Source organism: Gymnoscopelus microlampas, assembly GCF_963454915.1.
Source record: "Gymnoscopelus microlampas genome assembly, chromosome: 6".
NCBI classification, from domain to species: Eukaryota; Metazoa; Chordata; class Actinopteri; order Myctophiformes; family Myctophidae; genus Gymnoscopelus; species Gymnoscopelus microlampas.
Genome location: NC_139943.1, coordinates 42,360,772 through 42,385,986, shown reverse-complemented (window position 1 = coordinate 42,385,986; position 25,215 = coordinate 42,360,772). Strand labels below are relative to the sequence as shown.

The 25,215-nt window shown below is 44.8% G+C and overlaps 1 protein-coding gene across 1 annotated transcript in view; it reads right to left on the bottom strand.

Moving 5' to 3' along the window:
• otogl (otogelin-like) overlaps positions 1-25,215 on the bottom strand; it is a gene marked incomplete at its 3' end in the record, with an annotated part of 63,177 nt that overhangs the window by 6,490 nt on the left and 31,472 nt on the right. The window contains exons 30-51 of the mRNA XM_084059581.1: positions 23,658-23,814; positions 22,206-22,232; positions 21,347-21,526; positions 19,099-19,377; positions 18,587-18,704; positions 18,417-18,496; positions 16,173-17,641; positions 15,290-15,467; positions 13,342-13,484; positions 13,210-13,233; positions 12,498-12,590; positions 12,133-12,319; positions 8,953-9,170; positions 8,280-8,421; positions 5,912-6,097; positions 4,977-5,189; positions 4,433-4,537; positions 2,330-2,437; positions 1,737-1,838; positions 1,264-1,368; positions 502-542; positions 238-301 (exon numbers count right to left, since the gene is read on the bottom strand). Of these exons, the coding sequence (XP_083915707.1) occupies positions 238-301; positions 502-542; positions 1,264-1,368; positions 1,737-1,838; positions 2,330-2,437; positions 4,433-4,537; positions 4,977-5,189; positions 5,912-6,097; positions 8,280-8,421; positions 8,953-9,170; positions 12,133-12,319; positions 12,498-12,590; positions 13,210-13,233; positions 13,342-13,484; positions 15,290-15,467; positions 16,173-17,641; positions 18,417-18,496; positions 18,587-18,704; positions 19,099-19,377; positions 21,347-21,526; positions 22,206-22,232; positions 23,658-23,814 (4,219 nt within the window). The remainder of the gene's footprint in view (positions 1-237; positions 302-501; positions 543-1,263; positions 1,369-1,736; positions 1,839-2,329; positions 2,438-4,432; positions 4,538-4,976; positions 5,190-5,911; positions 6,098-8,279; positions 8,422-8,952; positions 9,171-12,132; positions 12,320-12,497; positions 12,591-13,209; positions 13,234-13,341; positions 13,485-15,289; positions 15,468-16,172; positions 17,642-18,416; positions 18,497-18,586; positions 18,705-19,098; positions 19,378-21,346; positions 21,527-22,205; positions 22,233-23,657; positions 23,815-25,215) is intronic.

Here is a 25,215-nt window from a genome sequence, read left to right as displayed (position 1 = left end):
GTGTGAATTTATCCATTTGTAACTCCGAGAGTGTAGAAAGAAGACCAAGACTCTGTCAAGAAATAACTCTTTCCATGCTGAAAAGAGTGCTAAAAAGAGAGAGATTGTATTATTGGGTGTACAAAATGAAAAGTGTGTGTGTGTGTGTGTGTGTGTGTGTGTGTGTGTGTGTGTGTGTGTGTGTGTGTGTGTGTGTGTGTGTGTGTGTGTGTGTGTGTGTGTGTGTGGTACACTTACGGCATGCATGCCGTGGGCAGCCACAGCCGGTGCTGCTGTCTGGGACCTCCACCAGCACCTCCCCCTGAGACCAATCACAGAGTTATTGATCTAGTTGGCTTGTGTTTCGTACACGCAGGAAAGACTTGATGCAATGAGTCAGAGTCACTTCTATTGGCAAAGCGCGTTGCACATGATAAAAAATGTAAGAACAATAAAAAATGAATGGGTAAAAAAGTGGAACATTTATAAATAGGGAATAAGTAATTACTTTTGTTAACTTACCGCCTGACACGCAGGGAGAGAGCTGTCCTCACACTGGCATTCTGAGAGCAACACAGAGAAATTACGTCAAAATTATGGAAAGTTTTGTGTTCCCACTGAAGCCAAATTAGACGCTGTCTGAATTTTTCAAGGCTGATATTGATTCCAATATTTTGGAGAACAGGAAGGCCGGTAGGCTGATATCAATGCATTTTCTTTCTCTAACTCGTTCAAAGATTCAAAGCTCTATAATTAATGTAGCAAACTCTGTGCCCTAAAAGGCTTGTACACTTGCCTTTCATTCTGGGCACTGTGGGCAGGCATGTTTGTTTGCCCTATTTTACATTTCAAGCACTTTAACCACTTTCAACGAGGGCATGTCAGCGGTAAACAATTTTTTAAAAACATTTTGAAAATTGCAACAAAAAAAGATCTATAAGGGCACCATGCAGAGTGTAAAAGTTGTTAAGCACTATTATATATTTTATACTATATATTTAAGAGTAATGCTTTTGTGTTCTTTTTTATGCAGTCAAAAACTCAAAATACATATGAAAGACATATTATTAGACCGGATAATTAACAATGTGCAAAATGATCTATTTTGAAACAAACAAAAAACAAAACTTGTGAAAAGAAATAAAACACAACATTTGACATATCGCCCTCCTTAGCCGCCAATCCCAATATGGTACAGCATCAGAATCCCTGACACCGTTGATGTGAATGTGTGTGTGTGTGTGTGTGTGTGTGTGTGTGTGTGGGTGTGTGTACAGTATGTACCACAGTGTTGCTGAGGGCAACATTGCCCGGGGACCGAGGTCTGGACCAGAGTCAGACCTGGTGCACAGCTCACAGAGGACCCAGGACACAGGTTGACATCACACACTGCACACAGGAGAAGGTAGAAACATTAGCATTTACTGTATTATAGGAGCAAACCCACACCCACACATACTGTACTGGCATAGAGTGGACACAGAAACAAACAAACACATTCTGTACTGTACACTAGAGACCGACTCATATCTCTGGGTCCAATTCCGATTCCAATATTGGAGAGTCCTAGCACACCGTTTACTGATGTTCTGACTGATATTTTGTCCAGTCAATTTTACAAACTTTTCTGAAGAAGGAAACTTTTGAAATGTGTCACTTATAACACACACACATGCCCTGTACACACATACTGTACACACTCACATAAAAAAAACACACACTGCTATGTACGGTAGACACAGTACAGTAAGACTTACCACAGTGGTATTGAGGGCAACAGCTGCCCGTGGTGTTCAGATCCACAGCCAGGATTTCACCGTGGCCGCAGGTTGGAATGGGCTCAATACACGACTCACACACTGCATAGAGAGAACACACATGCACGCATACACAGGCATACACAGGCATACACACGCACGCACGCATGCACGCACACGCACACACACACACACACACACACACACACACACACACACACACACACACACACACACACACACAGAAGCTCATAATTTGTGCCTCTGCAGTGGGACACAGTAAATGTGAATTTATCCATTTGTAACCCAGAGAGCGTATAAATTTAACCAAATGATAATTATAGAAGAAATAAGAATCATTAGAAGAAAAACGTTATCAGGAAAGTCCTAGCAAGGTGTTTGAAGGTGGTGTGAACAAGGTTCTTACTGCTAGGTTATAAATACAGCATCTACTAACATTTATGTGCGTATAAAAGCTATAAAGTGACATGTGCCACTTTGCCAGTGTCCTTGGCAGTTAACACAGTAAAAGAGCAGAGCTCATCCCGGAAAACGTTGTATTTCAGAGAGACTGACGGTGGATTCAGTCTTACCACAGAGGTAGGAGTAGCAGCAGGACCGATCCTCCCTGACCTCCACCAGGAATTGATCTTCTCTGCAGTCTGGTGCAGTGACACGGACACACGCCATGGGGTCGCACTCTGAGGACAACCCGTCACAAAATACCACACTTAGTGAAATGTAAAATGGTACAGCGGTGGAAGGATCAGGATCCATGTCTGTATCCCAAAACTGATGTTTTAATTGAATTGCAACCTATTCTGTAGGTCAGTAATAGATTGTCATGAGGTTCCAATGTGATCTGGCCTTCAGGAGTTTGACCACGGAACTCACTTGTCTCTGTCTCTTCTACTCTAGTCTGGGAGGCATTGCCTCGGAGTTTGGACAGCGGGGGCGCGGCCACTGCGTTGTGATTCAAATCAACAGCCAATGAAGAAAAGGGGGCGGGATCCAAATGCAGTGGGTGTTGCATCTAAATAGGATCGACGGGAAGCAATTTCCCCTTGAGAAATTTCGGCCGCCATTGTTGTGTACTGCTGTTTGCCTCTCGTCGGACTTTTTACACGAGTTGCACAGCTCCAGACCGGTAAGAGGCGTGTCCGCTCAGATTCAGAGCGTAAATTACATCCCGCCCACAAATCCCAGGGCTCTGGCCCAGAAGTTCCTCGCCGAGCCGGCGAAAACTTCTGGGAACTCAGATTACTTCTACTCTGTTTACTGCAATTCACAAAGTGCTGTGTTATATGCTACAACTTTTAGCTGTTCTCTGTTCTAGGCTATTCAAATTTCACCTCAAATGTATTTGAAATATTGCAGTACATCATGGATTTTGTAAAAATTGTTGTATATTGTGGATTTTGTATCTAACCTTGATATAATTGTCAATGCGTGATTGCCTTTCCCTCCTTAGTTAGGGTACCCTGATTGAAGACACACCTCTTCCAATGGAGTGTAATAAATGTGAGGTTCATTCTTGTTGTGTCAATCCCTGAAGAAGACCTTATCTGGTCGAAACGTTGGTTGTCTTTCATTCAAATTTTGTTTGCATCGTGGCTACGATTAAACCCTTTAAGACCTGGAACGCATCTGTGTCACTTTAGATTTCTTTGTCTATTAAAAAATAGCAGATATACAAGCTCATAGCGCGGCACCGAGTGCCCCGCTATGAACTTGTAGATCTGCTATTTTTGAAAAATCTTGAAATTTTGTTTTTTAGATTTTTTCCAAAAAACTGTTAGGATTTAGAAAACATTTTTAAGAATCGCCTCAGGTCTTAATGGGTTAAGATCTCCAGAGCGCTACACATTCACTGAGCGATATCCCTCAGCTCAATGTTTGCCAATTGTGGGCGTGTTGCTCCAAATGTCTACATAGGCAAGTGAAAATGTGACGCTCCTGATGAGCGGCACTCCTCTCGAACTATTTTGTACTTGAGGCACCCAGGGTGCTCCACCAGAAACGCTTGCCAAGAGTGCTGAAACGCTACATGCATCGCTGGGAAGAGGAGCACTCATAGTGCGTCTTCAAAATAGAAATGTATGGCAGCTCAAAAAAAACACTTTCTGTGGACACAGTCCCTTAAAAACTGATGATAGACCAAAGAAAAGAGATCATAAACAAAGACAACACAAAAAAATGCAAACACAAAACAAACACAAAAACTATATTGTTGCAGCTCATAAAACATGTTTTGACTACTTTGGCTATTGCTACACACCTCCTACTGCAGAACTGTTAACACACTCATGTTCCAATAATGTTAAGAATAAATGACATGGCAATTTTAGGGATGTCCATACCAATAACGAAAACTATAACGATCACAATAAATATATCGTTTAAAACAATGTGTTCTAACTCAAGCTGCTCAGTGGCATAGTCCACACTACAACTATAATAACACCATGTGACAAACGATATCTTTGGAATCACAGTCAGAGTGTTTTGATAAACGATAGAAATACTGACAACCAGTCAAAATCCATCAGAATTTACGGGGACTTTCAACACATCAACATGTTTACATCAGTCACAGTGTGGATGCTCAAATCATTATCGTTATATTCTATAGTTATCATTCTCGGCGCGGCCCCAGTTTAGAGACTGCAGTGGAGAGAATGGAAGCTTGTACTCACCACATCTGTACTCTGGGCAGCAGGACAGGGCGCTGTAGCCAATCACCAAGTGGTCGCCGTTATCACAGGGCGGAGCCTCGCTATCACAGATGGTCATGTTGCACTCTGACCAGGGCCAACGTTCACAGGGGAGGAGAAGTGAAAAGGTCACAATGGCATGGGCAATGGCCCATGGTAAATGGTGGAAAATGTGTGCTATTTCTGACCAAATACCTCGATATCGATATTGTGACAACAATATTGTTTTTCTTTCTATATATACCGTGCTATATTAAAAAATGTTTTGGCTATATAAATTGTATGTATTATTATTATTATATCATGATATACTGCACATGCATATTATACACCAGAAAACTGTGTTCGGGAATGTGTATCTCCACAGAACAGAGCTGAAATACACAGACTTTGTACATGGACAAGTGAAAAAAACCAAAAATATAGGGTTTAGAGCCAACCATAAACTATTTCAAAAGGAGCAACGCTGGCAGAGAACAGTACCAATTAATCATGCTGCACACTGCAGAAAAAAACCCCATCTCACCACAGATCTTCTTAGGACAGCAGGCTCCCTCCTCAATCACATCCAGAACATACTCGCCGTCTCTCTCACACAGCGGGGTCGGGCTGTCACTGCAGTCTGGCTCCACGGCCACCACGGAGCCGTTCTCCATGCACTGGTACAGGCAGCAGCTGCGAGCAGAGCCGTTCCACACCTCACCGGGGGCCCGCGGGCCCCCTTCGTTGTCAGTGCACACTAGAGAACCCAGAGCCACACGTCAACGAGCCGTTAACGAGCTGATGGCCAGCATAGCCATGGGGTGTTCAGAGCAAACCCTTCTTTATCTGCTTTTATGTCATGGATAGTCTCCATCCTCTCAGGAATATGGTTATATGTTTCTTGCCCTGTTAACATACTGGATCTTGCCTTTGCATTTACTGCTCGATAAAACACACACTGTTGAAAGGTGCCTTATTATTATTAAAGTAGGATATATACTTTATATATAATTACATAATACCACAGTCCAAAACTGTTACTTTTCAGGATTCAAATGCAAAAGTAGCAGATCCTCAGAAGCGTTTCAAGCTACTTTTAGATTTATTTTGGGGCTTTTTATGCCTTTATTGGTAGTACAGTAGGTTGACAGAAAATGGGAGGGGAGTGACACGCAGCAAAGGCCGTCGGGACCGGGACTCGAACTCGCGACACGCTGTCAGGCAACGTTGGAGCCTATAGGTGCTAGGTCAGCGGTCCGGGCCGGATCTGCTACTTTTGATGCTTTTGTGTGACACTGTATTATGATCAAATAGGGCATTCATTTACGAAAAAAGTTAGAATATGAAGATAAGAGGTTCCTGCCCAACAACGATATATAATTACATAATGTATGTGTGTGTGTGTGTGTGTGTGTGTGTGTGTGACACACACATTAACATAACTCACTCACTCACTCACTCACTCACTCACTCACTCACCACAGCGATCCTCAGTTACACAGAAGGGCGAGTCAGCACGGTGTAGGATGGTTCCGGCGCGGCACACACACTCCTCTCTGATGAAGGAGCAGGTGGTTTCCTCATAGTACTCGCGGTTCAGACAGGTGCGGCTGGCGCAGGTGCTGACACACGGCCGGTACTCCTTGCCGGCGGGACACCGCAACGCTGTGAGGTCAAGTCAATTGTATTACAGTGTAGTGAGGCTGTGTATTATGCAATATGTGTGTATATAGAGTAAAATCCTGAATGTAAATTTTACTCCAAGCGTGTATGACTGTAACCAAATGGACACAGGTCCATTTGATTGCATTACACCTGTGGTTCTCAAAGTGGGGGTCCGGGGACCCCCAGGGGTCCTTGAGGGGGTCCCCAGCTCAATTAGTTAATACAGCATAACAATCATTTTAACCACGTTATCCATGTATACGTTAGATATTCAAAATTAGCAGATGTACAAGCTCATAGCGGGTCACTTCGTACCGTGCTGCGACCTTCTATATCTGCTATTTTTGAAGAAATTTGAAAAATATCTAAAAAATTTAATATTTTTGAATTTTGTAACTTAAAGGAGGAGTTCACCCAAAAAATTACTTATTTTCTATCAATTACACACCCCATGAAGCCTTGATTTCATGGATTTATTTTGTTTTTGTGGCATTCCTAAAACAATAATTTGATGACTGTGTGTATTTCCGGTAGGAGACACAAATAATCTACTTTGTGTCTCCTACCGGATACATTAGCCGGTAGGAGACGGGAATCAAATTATTAGCTTAGGAATGCGACTAAAGCAAAAAAGATTCCATGGATTCAAGGCTTCATAGGGTGTGCAATTGATAGAAAATAAGTCATTTTTGGGGTAAACTCCTCCTTTAAATCTTATCTTCTGTGGGTCCCTGGCACAAAACGTTTTCAAATGGTGGTCCGCGGGCAAATATATATCAATTTGGGGGTCCTTCACACTAAAAAGTTTGAGAACCACCGCATTACACACTCTCTTATTTAAAAACCAACCCAACCTGGAACGGCAGACAGACAGAGCACCTGCCACCTGCCAATCATCCACCAGTGTGCCAGACAGGGTCTGAGGCTCACTTCTTTTTGAATTATTATTGTTTGGTGTGTGCATGTGCGTGTGCGTGTGTAAGTGCGCGCGTGTGTGTGTGTGTGTGTGTGTGTGTGTGTGTGTGTGTGTGTGTGTGTGTGTGTGTGTGTGTGTGTGTGTGTGTGTGTGTGTGTGTGTGTGTGTGTGTGTGTGTGTGTGTGTGTGTGTGAGTGAGAGAGAGAAAGAGAGATGAAGTGAATCTATTACAGTCCTACACAGTCCTGGGTCTTTGAAGTTTTGCCTTCACCTCCAAAGGTCCCCTTTATGTTTCTGTACAGTAACTTCAAAAGATCACCAAAACCTATACTCTTGTATATTTTGTCATATGGTGTAAAAAATATGTATGTACATCTGAGTCTGTCCTTACAAAGTTGTTACTAGTTTTAGGAATTCACACAGATTACATCTGTAAAAGTTGTACATAATGTATTCACACTTTGTTATGAAAATAGTGTCGCTTTATAGAACTTGGCCCACAGCCAGACATTGATACACTCGCACCGCTTTGGGCATTGCAACTAGGTCGCCTTTATAAGTGACATCTGTGTCTGATTTGGCATCAACATTCGTTTGCTGCTGCACCAAATAACGAAAAAGCCTCCTAACAAGGACTTTGAGTGAGTGCTGGTGATCTTTTCAAGTTATTGGAACTGCACCAGTCGTGCACCCGGAAAGAGGCTGACAATTGAGAAAAGTGCTTGCTTTAAATTGCCATTCATGTCTCTTTCCACCACTTTGTAACCTTCTTCATCTCTCCACTTTGCCGCCATGAGGGGTGATTCTAGGATCAGACCTTTAGGGGGGCTCTGCCCCAAAGCCACTGGATAACAATTAATGATATACATTTATTTTTTCTATCATATTTGAATTTACAACAATAACACTTGAATGAATTTCTATTAACCAACATGAGTTTTACACCACAAAATATGTTTAAGAAAATGAAAAATCTGATCCCTTTCACTTCGGCAAACCTCAATTAAAATGATTCAAAGCAGGCATCACGCCTGCCAGCCAATACTGGCTGGATTAGTGATACAAGTGCTTCTGAGGATAACACAGGGGGGGAGCGCTCCCCATAGTGCGACTCCTCACTCATAATATCATCAGAGGACCAGGGTTATTATGACACAACCCGTTTCGCCAGTGTAAGTGTGTTTTCTCATTCTGTGTGTGCGTGCGCGTGCGCGTGCGCGTGCGTGTGTGTGTGTGCGTGTGCGTGTGTGCCCTGTGTCTCCTTACGGCAGAAGTCTCTCCGTCTCCATGTGATGCAGACTTGATGTGTGTAACAGACCGCCACGTACGCAGCCAAGAAGTCACACTGGTGATCCTTGTAATGCAGGTCCCCTGCCCACATGATGTCGCAAAACTGTTCTGGGGCCACCTACGCACACACACACACACACACACACACACAAACAAACACACACACACACACACACACACACACTTGCACATTTTTATCATAGCCCTTCGGCATGAAGGCAAGCAATAAGAAAATGTAATCCAAAGAAAACAAATTAATCAATTCACTGATTATCCTCAGATACTACTAATAATATAATCCCATGTACTCAGGAGAGGTGGTTGCTTGGAAATCAAAAGGTTCCTCGTTCGATCCCAGGGTGCTCCTGGCTTAATGTTAATGTTCCCTTGAGCAAGACACTGAACCCCTAACTGATGTGCAGGTCTGTGGTGCCTTGCATGGTCTCCTCTGCCAGCAGTGTGTGAATTTGTGTGTGAACCGGTGAATGTAATGCACAGAGTAAAGCACTTTGGAGAAAGGCACTATATAAATGCACCATTTACACTTTTACACAGTAAAATCCAGAGTTAACTCTGAGTTATTGATTTGTACAGAGCGATAATCATAAGCCACTAAAGCTAGTATATTCCTGCTGGCGTGTGGAGCTACCTTGCCGTGGCACGGTGTGAAGGGTCTCTGCTGCAGCATGGTGAGGCAGGTGGAGCAGTCGCCCGTGGTGCAGTTGTCCCCGATCCGGCGCATGTGTTCCGTCTCGTCCAGCGTGTGTACCCTCCAGGCCGACAGGAACAGCCCCATGTCACTCAGCTCTCTGATGACTGTGCCGTTGGGCAGCTTCAGGTCGTCCGCTGGGTTCCCGTCACAGCAACCTGGCACGGCAGATACAGACAGATGTCACCTGCCAATCAACCCCAGTGTGGTTGACGATAGGATCTGAGGACCGAGGCTCACCTCCTTTTGAATTATTTGCGTCCGTACTTGCATTACTATACTTGTGCAACCCGTTCTCACTCCCAAGGCGTCACATTTTGCCGCTCTGTCAGTCAGTAGCCCTGAAACGTCAAGTTTTGACATGACGGGATGCCATGGCGAGGTCGCATGTTGACAAAACTATGCCTAAACCTAACCCTAATCCTAATCACACAAAAATATACCTAAACCTAACCCTAACCCTAACCTCACAAAAACTGTGCGGAGAGGGAAAAAAGAAAGTCGAGAGAGAAAAAAATCACGGGAGGTTGCGGTTACTAGCTAAGCGCTGCTATCAGGTTAGCCACCGAGGCAGCTGGCCAAATCCTCGATTCGAGTAGTATTTGAAGTTCCAATATGTGCCTTGTAGTTTTTGTAGTCTTATAGTGACGCATTAGGGAATTAAAATGACAGAGCGGCAAAACTGATCTGTGAGAATGTGTTGACTTGTGAGAGACAAATGTCCCCACAAGTATAGTATCATTTGAGAAATAAACATTGTGAAGACTATTTTCCCGGTCCTCTCAAGTGAAAACTATGAAAACCTTAAAATGTTTGGACATGTTTTGAAATATTCAGAAAGTGTTTGAATTTTTTTCCCTATAATGACATGCCCAAAACAGGGACATCTGGTTGAAAGTGTTTAAACTGTGTAATCATATACTGTAGAATCAGATAATGAGCTTTGCATAACGTATGTATCTTTCTCTTCACATGACTGTATTCCCTGCATACTGTTCCTGTCCTGCTTGGCTTCATCACTCATGACTCATATCTTCCAGCCACCTCTGCAAATGTATATATGCTCTGTATACGCTTCATAAACTTCAGAACTTGTCATGTAAGACTGCCTGGTGTCATCTTGTTCTCCGAGCAGGCTGCTGGCGTTCAGAGCGGCAAAATCCAACTCAATGATCAACCTGTCTCTGTAACCACTTTCTACCTGGCGTCCCTATTTTGGGCATGTCAATATAATTGAAACATTTTCAACCATTTTTAAAAATGTTCAAAAGATTTAAAAAGCGGCACAGATTTGCTGACCTACAAACATGGTCCACCTTTAGTTGGTAAAAATGGCATTTTAAAAATAAAGGTAGTAAGACAAAATGTGTGTATGCAGGCGTGTGTGTCTTGAGAGTATGTGCATGTTTGCACACCAGTAAATTTTTTCACTGCATTTGCATAAGCATGGTGTGAATAAGGGGCACTCACAGAGATGAAGACAGACAGACAGACAGACCGAAAGAGAGAGATTAATTCCTGTGAAAGTGTAATTACGTCCAATGGGCTTTCAGAAAGCACTACTAAGTGGCATTATCGTTATCGTTCAAGTGGGAGTGAATTTGTAGGTTGGCTAGAGGCTTTTTTTATCACTCACGTCTACACTGTAAAGTGTTTTTGAGTGCGTGTTTTTTTCTCTTTTACACTCTCAGAATAAAAAATATAAGTTAAAACTGATGATTGTACTGTATAGACTTACTGAGATGTAGTTAATGCTTGGAATTTATGTCTGTGTATACTGTACATGCATGCATGCATGCATGCTGTGCGTGTGCGAGAAAGTGAATCAATTACAGTTTTTGCCTTCACCTCCAAATGTCTCTGGCCGCCATTTTGTAACCTCTTCTCTCTCTCCATGCTCCCACCTAAACCTAGCGAGCTCCAAACTGTCACAGAACCTGAGGGCTCTAAACCCCTCCTCTCTCTTGTCTTCTATCCTCTCCTCTCTCCCCTCCCCTGAATCCTTCCCCTCCCTCTCAGTCTCAACAGACACTGCAACTTCCTCCTTTCTATTCTATCCATTACTTCGTCTGTCTTTGACCGTAACCAGCCTCTCTCCCTCAGCCTCAGCCAGCTCCTCGGTTATCTAAATCCCTCAGAGTTGAGTGAACACGTCTGAGGGCAGCTGAAAGGAAGTCACACAATATGGCCCAATCAGATGACCTCTGCCACTTTCATTGACTCCACTCTGCCTTCTCCATCTCATTATCCACTGCTAAGTCCTCTTTCTATTGCGCTAAGAATTGTAATTATTCTTTTAAAGATAGTTTTTTGACTTTTTCAGCCTTTATCGATATGGGGAGAGAGAGATGGGGAGTGACACGCAGCAAAGGTCGTCAGGATCGGGACTCGAACCCGCAACACGCTATCAGGCATTAGCAGCCTAGGTGCCTGGACCGCTACGCCAGCCGTTCGGGCCTATTGCGCTAAAATGCAGTCCTCTGCCTCTAACCCAAGGTAACTCTTCTCCTCCCTCCTTAAACCCTCTGCTAAAGCTTTCGTCACCTACTTTGATAAGAAGATTGATGAAGCTCTTTCTCCCATATTCCCACTAATCAATCATCTAACTCACCTAATGCTAACCCCAGCATATCATGCCTGTCTTCCTTCTCTCCTCTATCTCCAGATGATGACCTGGAACTGGTGTCATCCACCAGACCGACCACCTGTTCTCTATACCCCATCCACTCCTCCATCTTCCAGGCCACTGCCCCTGATGTACTCCCATTCATTATCAACACATCCATCACCTCAGGCTACATCCCAGCTGCCTTCAAGTCAGCCAGAGTTATTCCATGCCTCACGAAACCGGCTCTTGACCCATTAGACGTCAAGAACTACTGACTGGTATCACTCCTTAACTCTTAACTTTTTTTCCTGGTTTGAAACAACGTGTTGCAGAATTTGGGAAAAACTTGTAATGGCCTCTTTCTGTAGATGTGCATGTGTGTCAGTGTGTGTGTGTGTGTGTGTGTGTGTGTGTGTGTGTGTGTGTGTGTGTGTGTGTGTGTGTGCGTGTGTGCGTGTGTGCGTGCGTGCGTGCGTGCGTGCGTGCGTGCGTGCGTGCGTGCGTGTACTCACCACACAGGCCTTGTGTAGGTGCAGATCCATTACCACCAGTGTATTGTAGCACCATGATGCCAGTGCTGTGATACCACTGTATGTTGACCCCTCCGGGTGTGTTGATCAGATACATGCTGCCCGTGTCATCCACGGACAGAGCATGGCGGGAGAAAGGCAGCCTGGCCGGTCTGTAGTTCACCAACACCTGGACACAGACAGACAGACATAGTAATGGTAAACATCTGCAATGTGAGACAATGATGACAATGAGTCAATAAAATGTGAAAAAGGGTTTGATCGCAGACAACAGCGGCATGTACAGTTTCAGTGGAAAAAGACACAAACAATGACTACCGCCCAGTTTGAAACTGTCAGACGGTCACCTTGCGGTCCAGTCGATTGATGATGATTCTGTAGGAGGAGGTTGTAATGTTCAGCTTCATGAAGCACAGACCAGACATGCCTCCTGTAGGACTCTGGGAGAGAAAATGACGGACATTAGCAGTCACAGGGAAGGACGGAAATGGTTATTTTAAACACCTTAAAGACGAGGTGCCGTGATTTTCAGTGATTTCCCCCTCCCCTAAAACATAATCATCAGGTATTATGGTTATACTAGGAGGAAGATTTTTTTCAAAAAAGTATACAGAAATTGTTAAAATTATGTTTTTATGTGGACACGCCTCCAGTTCATTAAGTATACCTGGATCTCACCTTAGCACCTCCTCCACCACCTTAGCGCCACCCACCTGTCCTAGTCCCTCCTCCTCCTCATGCCCACACCTGTTGTGTTATGATAATGAGGGGGAGGGTATGTTTTTACTATGTCACTAAAGCGCTGTTTTTCTATTGGCACGTTTGACACTCAAGGTTTCAGCCTTCAGGTAGAAACTCAAAATAGTCAGAGAAGACATGAAACACCATAAAAACACTTAATGAAGTTCTATCAACCTCATAGACACATGAAAAACAGAAACAGTGCAAAACCATGGCACCACCTCTTTAATATCTACAGTACTTTTACTTTTAGTCCCCAATACCAACGTAACTATCGTAACTGGTCATAATATTTTCAACAGAGGTTTTGATACTCACGGATCTTCGGATGGAGTTAACGCTCTAAGAAGGGAAACAGAGGGACATTTATCAAAACACAGCTTAGTAAAGTATCCAACCAATATGTTTCCCATTGCGGTACGGTTCTGATTTCCGGCTGTTCCGTGTTACCTGGCTGGTGGGGCATTTGTCCACTGTGCCTATGATGGTCTCTCTGGGCAGGTTGACCAGGATGTAGGAGCCGTTGTCATACAGCGCCACGTTGTTGCCATCAAACGTGATCACGCGCAGGTCTGACATTACCGAGCAACGACCTGCCACGCACAGCCATAGAGTAGGAATGGAAGAACAGAACACCAGTCTCTTAGCTAAATGAATTGCTTGACACATTCGACATTGTGTCCTGGCATGCCTCACTCTTCAGTAGTATAATGGGGTGCCTATTCAGTCTGCTAGATCAATTACAGCACTTTCACTTCACCCAATTAACCCATTCAATCCGGGAAGTCATTTTTAAGATTTCTTTGGCTATTCAAAAATAGCAGATATACAAGCTCATAGCGCGGCACTCTGCTTGTAGATCTGCTATTTTTGAAAAATCTAGAAAATGTGTGCAAATCTTTGAATATATATTTTTCAAAAAAATAAAGCAAACATTTGTAACTCAAACATTTGTTTCTGGGGGGTCCCTGGAACAACATATTTTGAGATGGGGGCCGGCGAACAAATACATATCATTTTGGGTGGTCTTTGACATGAAAATGTTTGAGAACCACTGATATTATAGCAACACAAGTTATTCAGATTTGTAGAATCCCCCAGAAGCAAAGATTTGAATTACAAATGTTCGCTTAAAAAATGTACATATATTTAAACTAAAGATTTGCACAAATGTTCATGATTTTTCAAAAGAAATAGCCCAAAGAAATCTTAAAAATTACACTGATTTATTCCCGGTCTTAATGGGTTAAAGACGTTAGACACCATGCACATAGCAATGACACAGCCTTCATTTTCAGTAACTATCTTTATGAAGGGGCTACAAAAGCTTGCTAATGGCACAATGTAATATTAAATGCAATCCCGCTTCCTTAATTAAATTGAAGTTGAAGTAAAATGTGAGTTGACTAGCTGGCGGATTTAATGTACCAAATGTCAGTTAATTAAACTTGTGTAATTGCACAAACAGAAGGCAGAGTAGACATGCTCGCTGCATAAAAGAATAAGAGAACAGAGAACACAACAAAAACTCAAGTGCTTGTTTCTATTGAGGTCCTTAGAGGAGGATGAAAAGGGGAAGGGCGGGGAGGTAAACAATGTAAATCCATTATAGCCTCATTACAATTGAAAAACGACTGGAAAAATACAATAATCAATACTTTAACAGATCAGAAGTAATCTCTGCTACTGCTGTATCTCTTGAGGATACCTAGAAAGCTATGCCTCAGCTTGGTTCCTGCGGACTGAAAAGGGATCATGTCTAGACCCTAACCCATAAGGGTCCAGGGTTCATTTTGGTTACACTTGTGCACTCTCAGTTAACCCTTTAAGACCGGGAAAGCATACTGTGTCATTTTAGATTTTTAGCTATAACTATTATTTTATACTTTGGGCTATTCAAAAATAGCGATCTTGTAGATCTGCTATTTTTGAAAAATCGTGAACATTTTTGCAAATATTTGAATATATATGTTTTTAAAGCAATTTTTTAAACTCAAATCTTTGCTTCTGGGGGATTCTACAAATGTCTTCTAACCGTATGTTGCTATAATATCAGTGGTTCTCAAACTTTTTTCATGTCAAGGACCACCCAAAATGATGTTTTTGGACCACCCCCCCCCCCATCTAATTTTTTATTTGTTCCAGGGACCCCCAAAAGCAAAGATTTGAGTAAAAGATTTATATATACAAAAGGATTTGCAAAACAAATCACGATTTAAAAGAAAATGCAAATCTACAAGCTTGTGGCGCTGCACTCGGTGCTGCGCTATGAGCTTGTGTATCTGCTATTTTTTGAATAGCCAGAGAAATCTCAAAATGACACAGGATTGCGTTCCCGGATTGAACAAGCTAAAAGAACACTCAGGACTTTCCAGAGTAAATGGTTGCATCGACTCACAGGGACACTGCCACTGCGGGCAGCAGGGGTCTGTGTTGGTGAGGATGGGGAGACCCAGCAGACTGCACTGGGGCATAGTGGTGTTGTAGCGGCAGTGGAGGGACGAGTTGTGGAGCAGCAGCTCGCCATTGAAACAGATGAGCTCCGCACACTCGTCAATGCGGAAGGAGTACGGAGGCTGAGGAGAGAGGAGCACACAGGACAGTGAGGCGTCCATCAGCATATCGCTTCATTTATACGCGTCGTACGACTGATAATGAATCAGGCTTATATCTGTGAAAGAAAGACAACAAAAACATGTACCTGACAGGAAAGATATGGCAACTCAAATCAAAAGGATATACAAACACCGTCTGTCAGACACACAGATGCAGATACAGAGATAACGTATGACCGTATTGACAGCAAGAGCACAGATTACTGGTCCAGGGATCCAACGCATACCAGTGGTATCTGTGCTGGAATTCTGGGGGAGGTGTGGATCAGAGCCTAGACACACTCTCTTTACACATTACTGCCCAGGTGTGTGTGTGTGTGTGCGTGCGTGCGTGCGTGCGTGCGTGCGTGCGTGCGTGCGTGCGTGCGTGCGTGCGTGCGTGCGTGCGTGCGTGCGTGCGTGCGTGCGTGCGTGCGTGCGTGTCTGTGTCGGTGTCGGTGTCGGTGTGGGTGTGGGTGTGGGTGTGGGTGTGTGTGTGTGTGTGTGTGTGTGTGTGTGTGTGTGTGTGTGTGTGTGTGTGTTTTGAAAGTGACAATATATATTTAGGACCAAAATGTATACAAAATATGTATACTACAAAACTTTTGGGTACAATTCAATAATTTAAGTAAAACCTATTTGAATTGCAGCGTCTGTGTGAATTATGAGCGTCTGTGTGATGATTACCGTACAAGCCCCAGTAGGCAGGATGAGGGGGGTGGTTGTCACTTCCTCCGTGGTGGCGGGTGACGTCTCGAGCTCTGTGGTCGTCAGCAGCTCTGTGGTCGTCGGCTCCACGGTGGTGGACTCCGTGGTCTCGGGCGCGGGCACCGCGGGCACCGTCGGCCTCGTCGGCCTCGTCGGCCTCGTCGGCCTCGTCGTCACACCGACCGCGACCGTTGTGGTGTCCGCGACGGCGGCGGCAGTGGACGTGGGCGCGGGCCGGCGGGCGGGCGTAGTGCCAGTGGTGGTCGCCGGTACCGGCCCGGGCGTGGTGGTGGTGGTGGGGAACCGCGTGGTAGTGAGGGTGACGGTGGTGACCGCCGCCGTAGTGGCGGCCGGTGGGCGTACGCCGGCGGCGGTGGTAGTAGTGGTGCGGGTAGAGTCTGGAGGAGGAGGCCTGGCAGTTGTTGTAGGCGACGTGGGGCCGGCCGGTGTGGTGCGGGTCGTCGTCGGCCTCGCGAGAGCGGTGGTGGCGGTGGTGGAGATGCCGGGGGCCGCCGTGGACGCAGACGTCAGGGAGAGGGTGGCGGCCGGGGAGACCGTGGTGGCCGCCGTCAGGGTGGTGGATGCTGACGTGGTTACGGCGGCGGCGGCAGTAGTGGTGGTGGTGACCCCCGGAATCACGGCGGTGGTGGTGGTGGTGGTGACCCCCGGAATCACGGCAGTAGTGGTGGTGGTGACCCCCGGAATCACGGCGGTGGTGGTGGTGGTGACCCCCGGAATCACGGCGGTGGTGGTGGTGGTGACCCCCGGAATCACGGCGGTGGTGGTGGTGACCTCCGGAATCACGGCAGTAGTGGTGGTGGTGACCCCCGGAATCACGGCGGTAGTGGTGGTGGTGACCCCCGGAATCACGGCGGTGGTGGTGGTGGTGACCCCCGGAATCACGGTGGTCACTCCGGTGGTGCTGCTGGTGGTCACCGCCGGAGCGGCGGACGCAGTCGGAGCACGAGTGGATCGGGTTGTAATGCCGGGAGCGAGCGTAGTCGGGGAAGTGGTTACGGTCGACGGGGCGGGGGAGATCGTGACCCGCGCCGTGGATGGCGCGCCACTGGGAGTGGCGGGAGAAATGGTAGAAGTGGTCCTTGTGGTGGCCCTGGTGGTAGTCCTGGCGGAGGAGGGTGTAGCCGTAGCGGTGATGGCTCTAGTGGTAGCGGTAGTGGTGGTAGTAGTGGTTGTACCTGTTATAGGCCTCCTGGTAGAAGGGGTGGTTGTACTTCTTGTTACAGGCCTCCTGGTAGTAGTGGTGGTTGTGCTTGTTGTAGGCCTCCTGGTAGTGGCGGTGGTTGTGCTTGTTACAGGCCTCCTGGTGGTGGTGGTAGTGGTGGTTCTAACTGGACGGGTTGTGGGTGTGGTCATCGGTGGTGCTGTGGTTGTTCTGTTGGACCGAGTGACATACGCAAAGGGGGTTGGAGTTGGGGGAAGGGTCACACCTGGAAGAGATGAATAAGTAATGAATAATCATTTTCCCACCGTTGAATGTGGGCTTCATTTCCAGTTACCAATGTACAGTATAAAAACATATTGGAGTCACCAAGATTCAGTGCCTCTGTGACCAACAAGAGCGAGGTGTTCGCATTTTAGCTCACCATTCACTTCCATTGAACAAGCTATGAACTTACATACTGTATAATCAAGTCTGAAGTTTCCAACATACTCTTATATTATATTCAATGACAAAAGGTTATTTCGGTGCCTGGGTTTTGTGTAATTATCATTTTTAAACTCAAGTAGATCTGCTCTTTCAGACAGGAAGTCTTTTGATTTTTTACGTTAGCCTTATGTCAGCTTCGTTTCATGTAACGATTCTGAAAAAGGTCCAAATGAATAAAACATTAGAATTTGCCAGACCCTATCGATGGAAAAATTCATAGAACAAATGATTGGATAGGTTCAAGTGTAAACATTGAATATTCTGCAATTTTGTAGGTGCAAAAGGCTAATTCTCCTCTTTCTGCCGCAGGAAGCTTGATGTTAAAAGGTTAAAATGTTAAAAGATTAATACAAAAACTATATATATAAAAAACATTCAGTACACACAATAACATTAGAAAGCACTTACAACATTAAAAGCACATAGGCCTGTAAAACATACTCAGATGGGATTCGATCCTGGGGTTAATCGTACGCAACTCACGCAAGCATACATTAAAGCCATTCTTTTTATAAATATATTCTCTGAGGTGTACAAGAGACACTATTACTCACAGTCCTCTGCATAGACGCATCTCCGGGTGACTTCATCCATTATCATGTTCTTGGGACAGCGTGGAAAGCAGCCCTCCACACTGCAACGCACACAGAAAAAGACCATATTACAGACAAACACATGCATTTATTTAGTCGTATTTGGACAGTGCTTGAGCTGAGCGTCTTACGGGGGCAGGAAATGGCAAAGTATGGCATCAGGGTCATTGCACGTTTGGACACAGGGGCTGGCACAGGTCTGGTATCGCCACTCACACGACATACGGTACGGGATCAGAAAACTGCTCTCTGACAAAGAGAGAAAAAAACGGATGATTCAATATTTGTGTCACTTTAAGGTTTAGGCTTTGTTCATTTCATACTCACATGACTGTTTACAAAACCAAAATACATGAATATGCATAGCATTTGTCAATGTGCCTGTGAGTTTATAAGTGTGAGCATCTGTCCAATTATGTGTGGGTTTAAGGATGCACATGTCTCTAAAAGTGTGTGTGTGTGTGTGTGTGCGTGCGTGCGTGCGTGCGTGCGTGCGTGCGTGCGTGCGTGCGTGCGTGCGTGTGTGTGTGTGCGTGCGTGTGTGCGATTGAGAGCTGGCATGTGTCTATGTCTGCATGTGTTAGTACAGTTACAGCATCTGTTTATGTGTAAACTGGTGTGTACAAGGGGGAGCATTACTGACCCTCCAAAGTGAAGCTGCTGCTAGTCTTGAAGTCCTCTGAGTTTTGGTATTTCTGGGCTCGTGCAGCCGTGCGAGTCAGTGTCAGAAAGATGCCTGGCTGGGTGATCAGTTCGAAGGAGGTGTGGCCCGACAGGAACAGCCCCTGGTGCTGGATGAAGGTCGCCCTACGACTAAACTCTGGCCCTCGACTCCAGCGTTCCATTTGGAGTCGGCTTCGCCCTGACACAGTCAGGAAGTAGTTTGGCCTCTCTGCGGATTCCAGCGACACCATAGGCACGCCTGATGAAAGAGAGTGAGGTCAGTGGTGAGCAATATACTCACATCTCCTGTATCATAGGTGTATTTTCATGAAGAATTTGAGAAATTCAATACAGAGAATGTCCTTCTTTTCAATGGGTCTTTCCACTACTTCATATTCCGCTGTTCTCAGCCGATGGGATGCTGACTATATTCTTTTACGATCATTATATGTTCTATGTGCTCATATTACATATTTCAGCTGAAATGTATTAAATATTGAGACGTACCAACACATGTGCCGCGTGAAATTATTAGTCATTAGTCACTGAGTTTACTTTTCACTGCTTCCACTCCACTTTCACTGCTTGTATTTTTGGAGTTTGCATGTTCTCCCCGTGTCTCCTAGTGTAGTTAATACCCTCAAAAAATCACACCCTGTGTGAAGGAAGCGGTGCCTTTGGGGCGGGGCGTAACTCATTTCAGTTCGTCCCTATTGGTGGTCTGAGTCCACTTACCAAATTTTTACTTGGTAGCATGCTGCAAACTGGAATGATGGCTGTTTAAAGCCCAGCCAATGGGCAGACAGAGGGGGCGGGGCTTAAGTAATTACAGTTCGTCCCTATTGGTGGTTTTAGTCCATGTACAAAATTTGTACTCCCTAGCATGCTGCGAACTTGAGTTATGGCTGTTTAAAGGCCAGCCAATGGGAAGACAGAGGGGGCGGGGCTTCAGCAATTCATGCTCGTTCCTATTGGTGGTCTAAGTCCACATACCATATTTGGACTTGGTGGCATGCTGCAAACTGGAGTTATAGCTGTTTAAAATCCCGTGCTCATCCCGTGCTTAAACGGGCGGACGGACATAACATACGCTGGGGGTCCCTGGACCCCTCTTTGATAACTTCAGCAATTCATGCTCGTCCCTATTGGTGGTCTAAGTCCACATACCATATTTGGACTTGGTGGCATGCTGCAAACTGGAGTTATAGCTGTTTAAAATCCCGTGCTCATCCCGTGCTTAAACGGGCGGACGGACATAACATACGCTGGGGGTCCCTGGACCCCTCTTTGATAACTTCAGCAATTCATGCTCTTCCCTATTGGTGGTCTAAGTCCACATACCATATTTGGACTTGGTGGCATGCTGCAAACTGGAGTTATAGCTGTTTAAAATCCCGTGCTCATCCCGTGCTTAAACGGGCGGACGGACATAACATACGCTGGGGGTCCCTGAACCCCTCTTTGATAACTTCAGCAATTCATGCTCGTCCCTATTGGTGGTCTAAGTCCACATACCATATTTGGACTTGGTGGTATGGTGCAAACTGGAGTTATAGCTGTTTAAAATCCCGTGCTCATCCCGTGCTTAAACGGGCGGACGGACATAACATACGCTGGGGGTCCCTGGACCCCTCTTTGATAAGCTGTGGCACGTGTGGCCAATGAGAGGAGAGATGGCATAGGCAATCTCCAAGTCCGTGTGTGTGTGTGTGTATGTGTGTGTGTGTGTGTGTGTGTGTGTTGCTTCTTGTGTGTGTGTGTGTGCGTGTGTTTGTATGTGTTGCTTCTTTGCCGTGCTCATCCCGCGCTCATACGGACGGACGGACATACGGACAAAGTCAAACGTAGAGCGGTTGGCACCGCTAAAAAACATGTAGTAATCCTGGTCGCTATACCGCCTCCCCCATGACAGCCGGGGCGCCTGATGGAGGGGAAGGGAACTGGTTGGAATAACGTGTTCCTTCCACGCGCTACGTCCAACAGGGGGATCTCCCCCCTGTCAGGTGATAAGAAGGTCAGTTGGCTCTCATGCATTGAAGGAGGCATGAGCTCGGCCCTGGGCTCCCTAGGCTGGTGAGGGGAGTGTAGCGCCCAGTATCACTTAGAAAATTGGCTCCGGGTGAAAAAAAGGTTACAAAATCGTGGGATAAGAAAGTATTTTTACCCAAAAAAGAGCATTCCATAAAAAAAAGAAATGGATGACACAAAACATGAATATGAAAGCTCACGTGTCTTGGGCTCCTTCTGCAGTCCTGTGGTGACCATGAAGTTGAAGAGCAGCCCCGGGGCAGGCAAACGCCCCGGGGCCTGTCTAGTCAGGGGAAACACCAAACTGCTGCTACGATTCACTCCAAACATGGTGTCATCATAGATGGCACTGACCAAGGCATAGGGTCCTTCACCCAGCTCTGTAGGGAAGTTAGATATGCTTTTAAATCTTAAAAGGTAGGGTCAATTATCTTCTGTGGTTAAAACAAGTGTTAAATAGTGCTATATACTGATAGAACTCGTTGCTATAGAGTGGTTCAGTAACAGGAGTCTCCATGTCTCTCCAGCTCTTCATTAAACAGAAAATGCATTTTCAGGTCAGGATACCTATTTCATCCAGTCAGGATGGAGAACTCAGACAGGATACAGATTAAACAAGTGAAATTGGAAGTGATGACACAAAGAAATAAGCAGACAAAATTGCAACTGGAACACTATAAAAATGAAGCTGATAAATGGGTAATCTCTCCTGAGAGCTGGAGAGACAGGGAGACTCCTGTTACTAAACAAACACTCTAGTCTATTACTGTAGCAGTGATTTTTTTTTTTTGGCCTCTGTAGGCTGACAGGAAACGGGGAGAGAGATGGGGAATGACATGCAGCAAAGGCCGTCGGGATCGGGACTCGAACCCACACGCTGGTGCCTGGACACCTTTTAACCAAAAACGTTTTGTTTTAACCAAAACATATCACTTGCCCTACCTTTAAATTAACTTAAGCTATATATATTTTTTATATTTATTTTATATGCGTTATGCCATATCACTTACTGTATCTATTATGTTGCTATAATGTTACTTGTAGTACACTCATACATACCTTGGTTGTAGTATTCACAGTCGAAGGCTGCAAGAGAGCGAGATAAACACAGTTTATCACGTATTCACAGACCAGTGATTCTCAACCTTCTTAACGTCAAGGACCCCAGTTTATTATGCATTGGGCCACGGACACCTATTTAATAGGATTTTTATCTCTCTGACCGCAAGCTACACTATAAAATCCTCCGTTTGGTTCCATTTGGTTTCCACTTCAGTCAGGAACACTCACGCCATAAGTAGATTTAAACACTTATTGCAACAAATGGAATACAGTTAACCTTGGCGTTAATGGCTCCGCTGTTAACATGATCCCTAAATTTTGCTGAGCAGCATTCTAAGCAAAATCAGGGAACGCTTGGCAAAACCCCCCACAGGTATACAAGAGCGAGCCCATAGCAAGACGTTTAATCTGATTAACTTGAGCCATGCAAACTTGAATGCAGTTTGACATTAAAGCCTGAGAACATTGAATTCAGTTCACTTTTGAGCCATGCACACATGAAATTCAGTTTAACCCATTTAGACCTGAGGCCGATTTCAAAAACACCTTCTAAATCCTAACCTAAGTTTTCAAAAAATGAAAACGTAATCCTGTTGCTATATACATATAATAGCAACATCTAAAATGACACGGATGCTTTCCCGGTTTTTAAAGGTATAACAACGTATAGGCTTTCCCGGTCATAATGGGTTGACATTCAACTGGAGGCTGTGGTGGTAGTGGCAAGCTTTGCCAGCAGCAGCAGTGTGGCAGCAATCGAAAAGCAGATATCCAGTGTACAGAAGGGAGCCGTACTTAAGTAGAAAAGCGTAACTGATTGAAAGCAATCAGCAGACTGACAGCTGATTACAGCTGAGGCATGTATGACTCCCGTGCCCTGCATGAACAAACGCCGTGCTTCATTCTCTGAGCTGGGGACACCCTGGAAGCCCCCTGGCAGCCCATGTTGAGAACCAGTGATACAGACTACATGATATTAAGACACTGGATAATAGATGTCAACAGTTCAGAGGGACTGGAGGATGGAGGTCAAATAGGTGTGGGAGGGGTGGTGGTGAGAGACAGAACAAGAGTGTATGCCAGTATATGAGTGAATGTGTACGTGTACAGAGTATAAAAGTATAAGATGCATCGAATAATCAAGAAGCTCAAAACATTTTGTTATACCATATTAACAAATCAACGCGAAACATTCTAATTGACTAAATCAATAAGATAAATAACGGCATCAGATAAAAACAGCAAAACTAGCGTATATACAAGCAGAGCGTGTAGATCTCCTGTTTTTTTAAATCGATCATTGATTATGTTTTATATTTGATTAACTGTTGCACCCATATAAGTAACTGCGTGTGTAATTGGCGTGTATGTGCGTGCGACCGTGTGTGTGTGTGTGTGTGTGTGTGTGTGTGTGTGTGTGTGTGTGTGTGTGTGTGTGTGTGTACTCACGACAGACGGAGGGTGACCTCCAGTGAATGCCGACCCCCTGCTGGCAGCATTTGTGCGCGTATGCAGCGATGGATGTACAGAGACACTCACAGTCACCTCCACGGTTACAGTTACAGGTGTCTGTCAGACAGTTCCTATAGAACCAGGCAACATCCACCTGGGTGGTACACACACACACACACACACACACACACACACGAACACACACACACACACACACACATATTATTTGACTTTTCTATCGCCGAGTATGCAGCTGATTTTTCCTATTGTTTAACAACTTTCAACCTGGCGTTCCTATTTTGTGCAAATCTTTTTTTTGCTAATAAGTTAAATATTCTCAAATGGAGACTCAAATCAAGATTTTCAAATTGATTAAAAAATGTTGCGCTATTTGACAAAAAAACATCAAAAACATCGGTAACCAATGGTCTAGGACTCGGAATCAGCATCAGACCCAAAAATATGGCATCAGTTGGGCTCTGGTACGCACACAAATGCACGCACGTGCACGTGCACACACACAGACAGACACACACACACAGATACATCATATAAAACAAAAAGTGAAACAGGCCAGATCTAAGTGGGGGAGACTGGGGGAGGTCAGGGTTATGGGGGTGAGCGGTTAATAATTCAGACTGGTGCTGATGGAGGAGACGTGAGGACAATGGGACGTGGGTCACTCTCAGGGCCCAGATGAGGGCTGTGACAGACACATCACACAAAACAATAACTGGGCCCCCGTGTCCACGCTGGTGGTGACGGCTGCTCCAACAGGTTACTAACTATTTACCACCATAGAGTGATAGAACTCTTCTTGATGTTTACATTTTTACTGACTTTAATTTGAATTTTAGATACTTTTACAAGATGTATTTTGCAAGATTCTATGGGTTCCATATGGAAACATTTCTTTCTTTATAAAACAAATTCATCAAGGTCATAACTGTACTTCTTTAAAGGCTTGCTCAGATGTGTGATTTGTGATGATACGAAACTGTTTTAGAAAGAGAATAATTGCAGTGGCGTTGCCTGAGGGGATTAACTGTCAAATCACACATTTTTGATTTTAGAATAATAAGCACTGTACTGTAACTACATCAAAGCAAGGTCAGATTCATCTTTTTCTTTTTACAAATCAAGGGAAGCAGCACAGAAACGTGTATGGATCATTGTCTGTGCTCATCACTTTGATGTGTACAGGATCATTTTAGAATTTTGACAATACAAATATAATCGGAGGGTGACCTCCAAAGAAATGCCGAGCCCATGCTGGCAACATTTGTGTGCGTATGCAGCGATTGATGTACAGAGACACTCACAGTCACCTCCATGTGGACAGGAACAGTGTGACTCCAATGTGGATCTGGGACTTAATGTGGCCAGCCTGTGACAGCATTCGTCTATGACGAATCTATACAGTATGTATGGTGTTGACTCCAAAATTGGCCAACGTTTCAGCCCCATTGACTTCCATTATAAAATAAAATTAAAGTTAAACATTTCAGAAAGTATAAAAAATATGTGAATTACCAGAGGTACCAAGTTAACCTAC